A 13762-nucleotide genomic window follows, 5' to 3' on the forward strand; every position below is an offset into this window, starting at 1 on the left:
CAGCAGTTAAATAGTCTACTGTCATTCATTCATTTATTTAAAGTCAAAATAACCATTTATTTTTATGTTTCATGTTATGTTTTACATTTCCTGTTATCTGTTTCTAATAAACATAACATTCTTGTCTAAAGGTAGCAGCACCTCTGAAAGTAGATGGAAAAAGCTTAGAAACGGCTCAGACCCACATGAAGACAGGGACATCTGTGACTCTTATGTCTTTGTATTAGACATGCAAAGGGTAACATGTCTTACAAATTTAAAATGGCTTTTTACCATTTACATTTTATCATTTCTATTAAGTTATCTGTTATATCGGCTTTTGACTCCACCACACCCGTGAAATCCATCACCTTGTGTACAAGGTGGATATAAAATGGCGGAGCGAGCACAAAACCTACTCAAACTGATTCACTGGCCTTAAGTCATGCATCCTTTCCACTGAGGACAGTACATTTCTACACAGTTCTTGGCAGAGAACAGTTGTAAACAGTTTTAACAGTTGAGTAACAACCCTGGTCCCATGAGCGAACCATGAAACCCCTCCTTTCTCCATCTGAGATGCGAAGTGACAGTGAAAAACAGACTGTATTTGTGTGAAATGCTGAAAAATAAAAACATTCTACAAACCCTGGCCATGATAAATAAACGTTTAAAATAAAAAAAAAATGGTTGTAAACTGTTTACAGCATAAACTTTCAACCCTGTCATTGCATTAATACGTCATAACGATGTCACAGATACATCATGCAAACATAATATTGTCAGGGGTCAGGAAATGGGGTGTAAAAGCAATCAATGATTTGTGTTATTTTATATAAAAGTCACACGTGGTAATAATATTAACCTAATTCACACTCTCCCACCTCATTAGTTTGCTTTCCTACGCAGGTTAATTTCATTTACAGTCAACCACACCCAAACAATTAACACCACACAGTTAGTTTGATTTGGAATCTTTTTATTCACTTTTAACCTTACATTGTTTTATATGGAGTGCACACATTTTAACATTGTAGGGTTACACATGCAATTTTCTGTTATATTAATCATTTGTCTCTTTGTCTTGAATTACTCTGGTTGTTGAGGGACATCCTTTCCTGGTGGAGTAAAAGGTGTGTTTTCACCAGTGTGTAGGATTCAGTGGCATCTAGTGGTGAGGTTGCAGATTGCAACCCCTCACCCTCACCGCTCCCTTTCAAGCATGTAGGAGAACCTATGGAGGCCGCGAAACTCACAAAAAACACAAAAATCCTCAAAAACCAGCACTCACAATCCAGAAGTGCATGCTAAACCTACTACCAATACATGTTACATGACTACAGGGGGACTACAGTGGATGTTAAATACAACCTTTCAAGAGTCAATGCTTTGTCATTGCACACAACTTTTTATGTTGTGTAATGTTCAATGAGCAAAATATGATCAGTCAGCAACAAAATAACTACTACTACTTATATAATGCATGGGATGGGCAAATATTTGAATTTTATTTTTCTTAAACATTGGATTTGAAACTGCGCCTATCAGAAGAAGAACAAACTTGCACTTGAGAGTCAGGAGGCCAAGATGACACAATAATTAGGGGTTTGTAAAACCAAATGGTTTAATTTGCTCATTTGTTTCTTTTTTTGCATATTGTCTTTCCAATTTTAGCTATAAACTCTTTCTCCAGAGCCACTGAGTTCTGCTCCCAACAATTCTTAGAGCTGGCTTTACCCCAGAACGAGGAGGAGAACAATGTGCTGACTCAGGTGTTTGGGGATGTTTATGAAACAGTCTGGATCAGTGTCAACAATAAAAAAGCAGAGGGGAAGTTTGAAGTGGATATGAAAAACCCACCTCTTGACATTCACCAAATGGGGAGAAGGGCAGCCGGACAAATACATCGAGGATACAGGCTGCACCATGCTGTCAGAAAACGGCATCTGGAGAGTGACACACCCATATGCTTCCTGAATGCTTACATCATTTGTCAATTATAGAAAAGTTATGCTTTTGCTAGCTTATCCAAAAAGTGATGAGACGACCCAATGCGAGCTGACAAGAATATGCATACCACACAACACTCACAATGTGTGACGCAGGACGTGAGGCACTGCCTCCGGCAAAATACCAAGTTTTTAGGGGGTCCTTCTTGAGACGGGTCTGATTGCTATCGAAAGCCAAAAGGGTCACAATTCATCCATATATTGTCTGCCTTGATTAGTTGTCTAGCTAACATTTAGTGATCTTTATACAGACTATTTAATATTTATCAAGAATTATGAATTCTTATATGAATTGTCACTCTTGGTCAGGACACTGCTAAAAAAGACTGTTAATCTCAACGAGGCTTTCCAGGTTTAATAAAGTTTAATCAAAAATAAATACATTTATAAAAACAACAACAATAACAATGTCTTTAAATTGTAGATATCAAAACTATTCAAGCCAGAGCAGTCCTCTAAATTTTGTAGAACATAATTTTACCATGTAAGAGTTTGAAACATTGGAAATTTTCTGACAAATTTGGACAAATTTTTCATTAATTTCTTTATATTGTCACTGTTTTCAAAATGAAACAGAACGTAGTGACAAAGGTCAATGACTACGGGAGAAACTATTTAGATATTTCCTATAAGATGGTGCATGGTAGCCGCATAAAAAAACATCCAGACTAGATTCGAATTTATGCCCGCGAAACAGCAAGAGGTTACTTCCGGTCATGAAAGCCCTCTATTTTCTACACCTAAACATCCATGATCTGGTAGAATAAGGAAAAAATGGGCGTTCTAGTACCCCACGAGCCAATCATAATAGTGAGCGTTCTTTAATATTGGGCGTTCCTATACTCTACGAACCAATCAAATTAGTGGGCGTTCCCGTACGAATGCTACGCCGCGGCTGCAATTAGACTCCTACTATCCGTCACCCATCTTGAACAGTTTCCCTGACGACGAACACACATTGTGAGCGTAAGGACTGTAGTAAATAGTAACTTTGGACGTTTTACATCGACAAAACCTATTCAAAAAGTTATCAACACTGCCTATAATAACCTTTAAGTAGGCTTCCGTTTACAAATTTCAAAAGACAGCAGAGTGGCGCAGCGGAAGCGTGCTGGGCCCATAACCCAGAGGTCGATGGATCGAAACCATCCTCTGCTATGTTTTCTTTTTTCTCTTCGTACGTTGTTCCATTATTTCGTTCACAATGTCAGATTACCTATAAGCTCCATAATAATAACATATTTTTATTGCATTTTGTTAAGACTTGATATTGCTATCCAAACATACCATAAACACGCTATATGCTTCACACACACTAAAAACTCTCAAGGACGAGACTGCACATCTATCAACTCCACAATAACTCCACGACTAATTTTGACTCCCCATAGCCATTAAAGTTAGCTCTCTATTTATACTTTTAAAGGAAAAAATAGAAATTTATTTTTTTAAGTTTTATATCACTTAATTTTCAGGGCTCCAGCACTTTGCTGTGTAGCTGCTAGTATTTACACCATGTCTGCACGTTATGTGTTTATGTTTCCTCAAAATGAGAAAGTCTTTGCCAACATATATTGTATCTATATGACAATATTAGGAGGTACATATTGGCCATTTAGATTAGCATTGATGCTGAACATGTCAGCCATAATTTAGACAGCTGTATTCAGCCAGCAGAGGGCAATGTTGTTTCATATTTCATTTGAACATCTCCAACTGTCAGAATCAGGTTTATTGCCGAGTAGGTTTGCACGTACCAGGAATTCGCCTTGTTGTTGTGGTTTATTACAATCAAAAAATAGAAGGTAGGAGAAAATAAGTACCACCACAAATAATATAAATAAAATGTTACAATAAAAGTAATTACAAATGCATTCAAATTGAGTGAAAAAACGTGTCAGAGTTTTAAAAAATATCATATAAGATATTGACTGGGAACGTGCAAATGTTCACAGTAGATAAAAATAGTACATTACAGTAATGATATAAAGTAGAAAAACTATAGGCTACAGTACTTCTGCTCATGTTAATCTTCAATGAATTTTCACCATTTACTTGTCCATTGTATTTTTAAAATGTTTTATGTTTTGTTGTTGTTGTTGTTGTTGTTGTTGTTGTTGTTTTTATTCAGCCATAACTATGACATCCACAGGCTGGGGAATAACGGAATACGTGGACCGGCGTTACGTAATTAGTACAAAAAAGGTAACTGTATTCCGTTACAGTTACAGAAAGAAAGACTTAATCAGGTTATTAGCAGGATTACAATTTTTAAAATAACGAACGATATGCCACCATGGACTGTAAAAGTCCCAAATGTAAGCAGAGGGCAAAATAACACTGATCCACGATGTTGTGAGTAGAGGATATTACCACATGGTGCGCGCAGGTGCGCGCAGTGGGCACACGTGGTACGTACACACGCTTTAACACACAGTGAATTTAAGAGTAGGCAGGGACGGTTGTTACGCACTGTGGTAGTTCCCAAAGACTCGTACAAAAATGTTACAAGAGAGCTTGCGTATATGACAGCTTATAACGCACATAACGGTTCTGCACCGAGATGACTGTGTGTGCGTAAATTGCCCAGAGCTGACAGTGTTTTCAGTGGTCGCCGAGCACGTTCAACACTGAATGAGTTACAGAAAACTCAGACGTATCACGAAGTCCACGATACCGCCGTGTATATATCTGACACTGCCATTTCTCTGAGGCTGTGGGGTCTTCCCCCGCTGCGACATACAGTATGCCTGTGTGATAGCTTCAGACAGCCAGTGGGCCAAGTTTCGTCAGGGGCTTTCTCCGAGAATGTTCTTTGTAATGAGCATCATATATTGTGCGCTTTCATTGTAGGTCTATAGGTTACTGTCTGAATTTGCTGACTGAAAAGCAAGTTTTTCTTTAAAAATACACTGAGTAGACGACACATTTTTGATGCTAAAAATCTTGGTTACATTGTTCTGTTGTCATACAGAATACACTTAAGTAAAAGTCATCTTATTGATGCTTCTTTTCTCTTCTCTTTATTTGCATATTTGGTAAATAATCCAGAAGTAACGGAAAGTAATCAAGTTATGTTACTTTAATATTGTGATACTTGGATTATGTTACTGACTACATTTTTAACTGGTAATTAGTAATTGTGCCAGAATACATTTTTAAATTAACCCTCCCAACTATCCATCGATTATGCACTCTGGACATCAAATCCCACTTGAAGCACAAAACATCCCCAAACTATAAAGCTAGAGAAGCAGACTATCTACATCTTGCCAGAGTCAATCCTTGCTACTACCCTGACTGGGAAAATCTGTAAGGCTATGAGCGGTGCTTGTTTTCCTCTAGTAAGGCAGACTGTGGTTGTACTTGGAAACTTCATTGTGAGTAACTGTATGAATTGAAAGTGCTGGAAAATAGAATACTAAAGCATCGCTGTGCTGCCAAAAGAAAGGCTTAAAAAAAAAGAAAGCAGATTGTAACCTTGCTGTCGAACACCCAACTCTCTCAGTCAAAGATTTGTTATATAAGACAGTTTTTAATTTATTTTTTAACCATGCTGCCTTGTGCTGTCTGCCACTAAAAAATATTTTCATTATTGATTCATCTGCTGAATATTTTTCTTGATTAATAATTTTATATTTGTCTATAAAATGTTGGAAAACAGTGAAAAAAGCCTGTTATGATTTCCCAGAGACTGAGGTGAGAGACATTGTCCAACCAACAGTCCAAAACACACAAACAAAAATCAGTTTACATCATACATATCAGAAAAGAAGGCTTTGAGAAAAATGGTTCATCAATTGTCATAATATTTGCAGGTTAATCTTCTGTTGATTGACTAATCTACTAATCAACTAATATTTTTAGCTTTAGCTTAATCTAAAGCAATGGTCAGACTGGAGGATTTCTGGCCAAAACATGTATTTGATTGTTTTACTGTAGACATAAAAGCTCAATGGAGTTGTCATATATTTTACAAAATGTGTTATAAGAACTCTTTGCACCAAATGGTGGCTGTTCCACTCAGTTCCCTATGAGACCACATCACAGACATGTCCCTCAAAGATTCTTGGAGAGAACATATTCGATTAACTCCTCCTCAACACCTTCAAAGCTTGTGAACAGCACAACTTTGCCTTAACTCTCCTCTCCTACCACCACTCAGCTCAATCACCTGACCTCCACCACTAGGACCTGTAAGAAAGCTGAGGTGATGAGTACTTTGGTGGAAGTTTGCTCTTATGCCAACATTTTGCCTTATGTTTTCTCTCTTATTCAGCTCTCTGTCTGTCTGTCGGTCTGTCTCTCTGTATCTATTTCAGTCTCTCTCAGGGCTGGCCACATAATGACAGACCTGCTGTATATTAAGGGACCCTGCCCATGCGTCCTCTCCCAGTCACCTCCCTTTTCACGGGCCCATATAAGCCTCTTACCCAGGGGGGGGGGCACTACTTTCCAAAGAAGGACCGTGCGCAAGCATTTGGAAGGCTAGCTAGTTTGCAAAGTCGATCTCCTGACTAAACCTAGCCATGGACAACCATTCGTACAACTTCCCCTCCGACTGCACCCCGCTCACCAACTGCAAGTCTGCCCGTAAGCCAGCTGGATCCACCGTGGTGAACATGGGCAACACTGGCAAGAATCCTCCACGGGACTATCTAGTCTGGTCGCTGTGCAACACCTTGTATGTTAACTTCTGCTGCCTGGGATTCATGGCTCTCGTCTACTCCATCAAGGTGAGGTGTTGCGTGTTACTTTTGTGCCACTTTTAGCATATAAGTTTTGACCATTTTCATGGCACATGCAACATCCAAGACATTAACTGTGGTATCAAAAGGATGAAGATAGGAAGATGCTGCACTATGTGCCCAAACAGTGATTGGAGGAGGATGATGATAAGATTTCGGGCATAATCCAGACAACACAAGGTCCAAACTATTGTTCACTGCCATGTAAAATGGTTTTATTTATCATATTTTACATTGTTACACTAACTTTTTTAATGTCAGATAAAGGCCACTGTAATTTAAACTCAAAACCTGCGTAATTAAAGTGACTAGTGTTTTTGAACACATCGTAGACTCTTATAAACATTGATGTATTCTTTGTGAGAAAGGAGAACAATTTCAAAATCATTTACAATTCTGCAATAGGACATTTGGTCTAAAAGTGCCAGTTGGGTACCACCATATCCACAATATGAACATCTCTTTGATTCTGCTGATTAATATTTGATGCCTTCTTTCATGCAATTTGGCAGAAACAGGCAAAAGGTGGGTCGTGGGCATGTGGCAAATGCCACAGACAAATGCCAGCACCACAGTGTACTTTCTAAAAAAAAAAAAAAAGTACCCAGCCATGACTTTTCAGCCAAACTTAATTTTGGCACAGCTAGATTTTTGATGCCAGATTTGTGCAACCGATAAAACACCGTGAAAATAAGGTACATTGAAAATGCATTTCTGTCAGGAAAACTTTTGTTATAAAATGGATAAAAGCAATATATTTCCAACATTATATCCACTTGTTACAGTGTTCAGCTCACAGGTCAATTGCCACATACAATAGACAGTTGGTGTGTCCTTTACCACAGGAATGAGGCAGTGGAGAAACAGGAATGTAAACCAGAACAAACACATTTCTCACTAAAAGACAGCAAAAAGTTCCTTGAAACATAGGGGTGGACAAAATGTATGACTACCTGAATTAAACGGACTTTAAAAATTCACCACAAAAGGGTGTGTATACCCTTCTTTTAATCTTCTTGCACAGGGTGCAGCTCTGAATCACAGGCACAGTATTGGCCAAGAACTCAAATTAAAGACAGTGACTGGCTGCTTGTCTCGGGAGTTAAAAATGGCGTAATTGGCATCTTCCTAATGGGCAAGTACTCATGGGAAATTAGAGAGTGCTAAGGAAAGACTCAGCCTGGTCTGTTCCAAAATATACAGATATGCTTAGAAGCAGCTCGAGGATTTTATACAGTATTACTTCAGCCTTGCTCAGCCTGGAACCAGGAAAAACTGTGTTTTTAAAATGAAATCTGTGATTAACTGACTGTAAACAAAGACAAGGCTGAAAGTTATAATGTGTCTTTGTTTGCCCTCCTCCTCTCACTATTTACAGTATACATGGGTGTAGACATTAACTTAGCATTTTTGTTCTCTATGTGCATTTTGTCCGTAGAAATATTTAGCTGGGCCGTGCAGTAGAGACAGACCTTTCAGAAAACTGTTATTCTTGATTTCTGTATTTGTTATAACTGACGTAATTGGATGCATACAATAATGTGAATGTGTTTGTGTGTGTGTGTGTGTGTAGGCTAGGGACCAGAAGACTCAGGGTAACCTGCAGCTGGCCCAGGAGTGTTCAGACAAGGCCAAGTGGTACAACATCCTGGCGGCCGGCTGGAACCTGCTGATTCCTCTTCTGGCTGTCGTCCTGCTCGTCCTCCTGCTGGTCCACCTGGGCACGTCCCAGGGCTCCTTCGACTTCTTGGGAGAGGATGGCTTCCAAAACTTCATGAAACTGTTCAGCTGGTAGATTGAGACGAAGTGAGAGGAAAAGGAAAAACACATCGGTCTCCAATTCAACCCATTTACACTAACCATCCAGAGAGAGCATTTGATTTGATTCAGCACATGAAAGTTGACATAATAGCGTGCTAGCCTAAAGATCTTAGTGCTCCTTTTCTACCTGGAAGTCAGGCCTTGTGCTGAGCTTCCCAAATCTAAGAAAAGCAAAATTGTTCTCTGCTACTTTCATACACAAGTACAATTCAAAGGATTGTGGATATGTGTGTAGAAAACAACAGATACAATCATACTATTTTTGAACCAGTGACCTAAAACTATGTAACCGAAGTTTATGTTGTACAATAAAAGCAATACACCAGTTTGGTACAACACCAATCAGAATGTTAGTATCAGTGCATCCCTAATTGTAATGCCAGTATTAAAGGGAGTTCAGTTTATACCTGCCAGTCTGTCAGAAACTGTCCGTAGAGATGTGAAATTGTTCAAAGACTAACTGAAGTGTGAAATGGAAAAGAAGGGAACAAGCAGAGTTGAGAAAGACTAAGAGATGAATCCAGGATGAGAGGTTGAGAAAGCGGCTCCTGTCTGTCATATTTGTTGTTATTTATTGTATTTATGTTGAATGGAAATTTAGATGACAGCTGAATTTACAGTATCTCTAGTCAGGATAGAAAGAAAAGGAGGAGTGGAAAGACTGTGGAGCCAAAGTCTGAATGACGCAAACATGAGAAGCCACTTGGCAAAGGACAATCAACATTCACCTCCCAACGTTTATTTTTCTTCTTTCAGCCATTTTTAAAATATTATTACTGTTACAACATACATATATTTTGTCATTATTCATGTACTTTATTTTAGTATTTTGTTGTTTTAAGTATTTTTTGGTTTTACATCATCTTAGTGCCAACTTCTTGTGAGCTAAATAAACCAGATACTGTTAACTCAGTATTGCATTGAAAAAGATGAGCTTTAATTTTTTTTCCATCACATAATGCTTTTACTCTTTTCTCCTTTGGTGCTGCACAAAGTATTCCATAATAATACATGTCAACAATTTCCAGGTCTTTTTCAGGTCAGCTTTGCTAATGAACAAGACTGATGAAGAGAAGATGTTTGCTCAAATGGCTCTTGCAGTTCTGCTGCTGCACCTACACCCACCTTTGAAGTGATCATTTTCAGCTTCATAGGTTTGATTCTTGGGCGGGTCTGAGGGAACGGGCAAGGCATGGTTGGTTTCATCCCAGCTGTGAGCCTGCTGCTGTACAAGCTATATACAGAACATCCCATTTTAGGAAACTGTATAAATGTGCCCTTAGTTGTAAAGCAGGGCCGCCCTGGCAGACCACTACAGAGGAGTCAACAGCCATGAGGAGGCCTGCAGCAGGAGTAGATGGCTCATTTCCATTCAATCTGTTCCTGGTCAGAGGAATTATCACTGATTGAATGGTACACATTTCTGGGAATTCCTTCCATTGCTGGCTGGTTAGAGTCCCAAGAAACTAGGAGCCTGAGCCAATGTATATTTATTAAATTTCTGCTAAACCTTTGTAACACTGCTTGATCCCACCTTTAGGTTCACCATTTATCATATGTTGTGCTGCAAAACCACATACTTCTATATTGTATTCCAATATTTTGTAGCAAACATGCTATGCTTAATTACATATATACAACAATGTTGGCACACAGCTACAAGACATTATTGGCAGGTACAAATCATGTTTTGTAGGGGTGCATGTGCCAACATTGCTGTGCCTTTAAGGACATGGTAACTTCTCTTACCATATAATTTTATTATTTGGATTTGGAGAGAAATGTGCACATGCAGCTATACAGTATGCTGTGAGAGGGAAAGGTGTTGAAAACATGCAAATCAAGGGAGATGTAACAGTAGAGAATGAATCAAGTCTAGACACACACATGGTATGTGAAATTCACCTAGATGCCCTTGAGCAATTCAGAGACTAAATCTGAACATTCTACATAAACATACATACGCCTTCATTTGCCCTTTTGCTTCTTGTGCCTCATCTTTGATGACTTGGGTGTCCTGTTCCTCCCGACCTCCCACCCTTTGGACTCCCTTCATATTAGTAGCCTTTCCTGTGCTCACAACTTTATTTATATGCACCCAAATCACAGCCTCTAGCTTCCAACTTTCTATTTTCCTCCTGTGGTCTGAGAGAAATGGTTACAGATGTCTGTGCCGTGGAGAATTACAGGCTAGGAGGCAGCACTGCAGAGGGAGGTGGCGCTAACTGCTCTTTCTGGGAGCTGCTGGCGACGGTTGATGCCTGGGGAAGACATGTAGAAAGGATACATACAGTATACAGATCTTTGCATTAATCAAGTTGTGATATTGTGTGAGTCAGATCCAACAAACACATCTTACCTTTTAACTTCAACCTGAACACATCCCTCACTGTTAGCCTAACTGAAACTCTATCATGAAAAAAGAGTTTTATAAAAAATAAATTTGGCAGGTAGTTCACTTTTGATCAAACCAAGCAACATGTTTATGGCGTATATTAATACATGAACAATCCCAATTTAAAATGTTGTCTTCTTAATTAAAACATTGCTTCCTCAAATTCCTTGCTTTCTGACTCAAATAATATTACACATTTATTATTAATGTAACAGGACTTAAGACATATATAGCCAAATATAATTTCCAACAGCAGTCCCTTGATGGGCATTGATTATATTATACAAGCATACACAGACAAAAACATGAATTCGCATCCAGGTATTTGTACACTTAAACAACATTTTAATCCTACCTGAAAGATCAATTGAAAACTTTGATTCTAAAGCTCTTGAACAGTTTGAACAGTAAAGATATACAGATATGTAAAAAAACTGGATTATTTATGAAACATGGTATATTTTCAGGAAGACATTGGCCCTCACGGCCGTTATTTTAAACATGTCAACTGCCACATTAATGCAAGCTAATCATCTTCTGCTTCAACAACCCGGCTACACAAAACCCATTTGAGCAGTAATTACAAACTTATGAACTGCCTTTTCTTGTTTAAATTTGTCCCACACCTGGCTCTTGAGGACTATCAATTTCCAGCATGATTGCCTCAGGGATGTACTGTCACTCCAGATGTTTTCCCTGCTCTTCATATTAACTTGAAAACAGGTTGAATTACTTGGGTATTATTATATGGATCGACCTTTCAATAGATGCATGACTGTACAACAAGATTTTCTAAATAAAAAGGCACATTTATCACAGCAGTACAATCATCCATACTGTTGGTGAGGCATTTTTCAACAATTACTGGATTAGGAGTTTTACATCATCAGTGTGTCTGAATGTTGTAAGTGTATTGTATGATTATATAATTTAACCTTCCTTTTGGGGTCAATTTGACCCCATTCAATGTTAAACATCTCTAAATGAATTATTGACTTTATTTTTTTTGCTTCATATTTGATGACTTTTTCTAATTTGACAGGGACAACTGGGTAAACATAAAATCAACATGATATGTTTTCAATGTCCTGTACACATTTTTTATGCATCAGTGTTCTTTGAAGTCTATGTGCTCTCTCTTAATGTTTTCTCTCAATTGAAAATGACCTCTAAAATGAGGTAGTGTCACAGCTGTTTGACAGTGAAAGTGACAGAGGAGAATGTGTCTGAGACAGGAGATAATGTTGAGGAGGACCCTGATTATGAGGAATCCTCCTCTGATGAGAATGAAACTAGTGGTGCTAATGTCATCAAAATGGTTCCAGGCCCCACCAGATACACTGTCAGCAATGTCCAAGACATAAAATCAGAATTTGAGCTCTTCGTAACACCGTCAGTCGAAAGCCACAAATACTTGAGATGACAAACTTAGAGGGAAGGCGTGTATATGAGGACAGCTGAAAAGACTTGGATGTGACCCAGTTGCAAGCCTTCATTGGGTTTCTCATTTTGGCATGAGTGTACAAGACAAAAGGCAGAGCGACAGCAAGACTCTGGAATGCTGACATTGGAAGGACAATATTTCCAACCACCATGTCTCTAAAGACATTCCATGTTTTCTCCCATGTCATATGCTTTGAGACAGAGAAACAAGGCAGGTCCGACGACAGTGTAACAAACTCACAGCAACACAGGATGAATGGGACAAGTGGGTTTAGCGATTACCCTTTCTTTACAATCCAGGCCCCCACATGACTGTGGATGAATGTCTGGTTGCATTTTGTGTGCAATATCCTTTCAGACAATACATACCAAAAAAACCGACCACATACAGTATGGGCAGCATGTGATGCACAGTCCAGCTATGCCTGGAATATGTAGGTGTACACTAGTAAATCCCCTTCGGATACAACCTGAAAGAAAATCAGGACATGAGGGTGGTACTAGACATGGCTGAAGGACTGAATGGTCATAACATTACATGTGATAATTTTTGGATGGACTGGCCATGGACCAGCCCTATAACCCCGAATGTCTGTCTCACAAGCTGGGTTTCCATCCAAATGTATTACAAATTTAAACCGAATCTTCAGAAAATCAGCAAAAGAAATTAGAATTTATGCTCATTTCCATCCACTACTGTTAGGTGAATATTAGGAGTTGGTTCTTTGAGATAAGCAGCAGGTGGCGCTGATTCTCCAGTTGGGTGCCATTATACCACTGCAGAAGAAAAGGAAGATAAACAAGCAGAAGTCAAACCTCAAACAGTGAATAATAACATAGAAAATGTGGTGGAAGTATGATATTTCTGTTTGTTTCAAGTAGTAATTTGGGGAGTGTGAGTCTCATTGCTTCACACTGATCTACTGTTTTCACCTGCCGTTATTTTTCGTCTCCTCAGCAGAGCAGAAACCACATCAAGTGAACGTAAAAACCTTTTTTTTCTAATTTTGCTGCTTCCATCAACCTTTTCTAATGCATAAAAATACATTGGATGGAAATACAGCTATTGATTGATGGAGTTGCACTACTGGTTGGCCGCCCCAGTGTTGGTGTTTCTCCATTGGCTGTTGCTCTTTCAAAATGAATTGCTGCGATCAGTTTCTAATACGTCCTCAGGGGGCGTTTACAGTGGCGCCTCAAGCGCAGCTCACTCTCAGTAGGAACACAGTCCTGATATAAGTTTTAGTTAAAAACATACATTTACTGACCGAAGCATCTCACATGGAGGCTGTGACACTGACAGGAGCCCCAACCCCCAGATACAAAGAGATGCAACGGATCCATTTTAACATTGTTAGCATAGCCTT

The 13762-nt window shown here is 38.9% G+C and overlaps 1 protein-coding gene across 3 annotated transcripts; it reads left to right on the top strand.

Annotated features, from left to right (window-relative positions):
* Nucleotides 1-3724: 3724 nt before the first annotated feature.
* Nucleotides 3725-9469, top strand: LOC121897734 (interferon-induced transmembrane protein 5-like). 3 transcript variants are annotated; one of them, XM_042412436.1, is made up of 3 exons: nucleotides 3725-3793; nucleotides 6311-6724; nucleotides 8310-9469. In XM_042412436.1, exons 2-3 carry the CDS (start codon nucleotides 6518-6520, stop codon nucleotides 8529-8531), a joined length of 429 nt encoding a protein of 142 aa, XP_042268370.1. In that variant the 5' UTR covers nucleotides 3725-3793; nucleotides 6311-6517; the 3' UTR covers nucleotides 8532-9469. The 3 variants fall into 3 exon arrangements, with proteins under 3 accessions (XP_042268370.1, XP_042268371.1, XP_042268369.1); XM_042412437.1 differs by lacking the exon at nucleotides 3725-3793 and adding an exon at nucleotides 4318-4399; XM_042412435.1 differs by lacking the exon at nucleotides 3725-3793 and adding an exon at nucleotides 5728-6198.
* Nucleotides 9470-13762: the final 4293 nt, after the last annotated feature.

The sequence above is a fragment of the Thunnus maccoyii genome, chromosome 5, assembly GCF_910596095.1.
Source record: "Thunnus maccoyii chromosome 5, fThuMac1.1, whole genome shotgun sequence".
NCBI lineage: Eukaryota > Metazoa > Chordata > Actinopteri > Scombriformes > Scombridae > Thunnus > Thunnus maccoyii.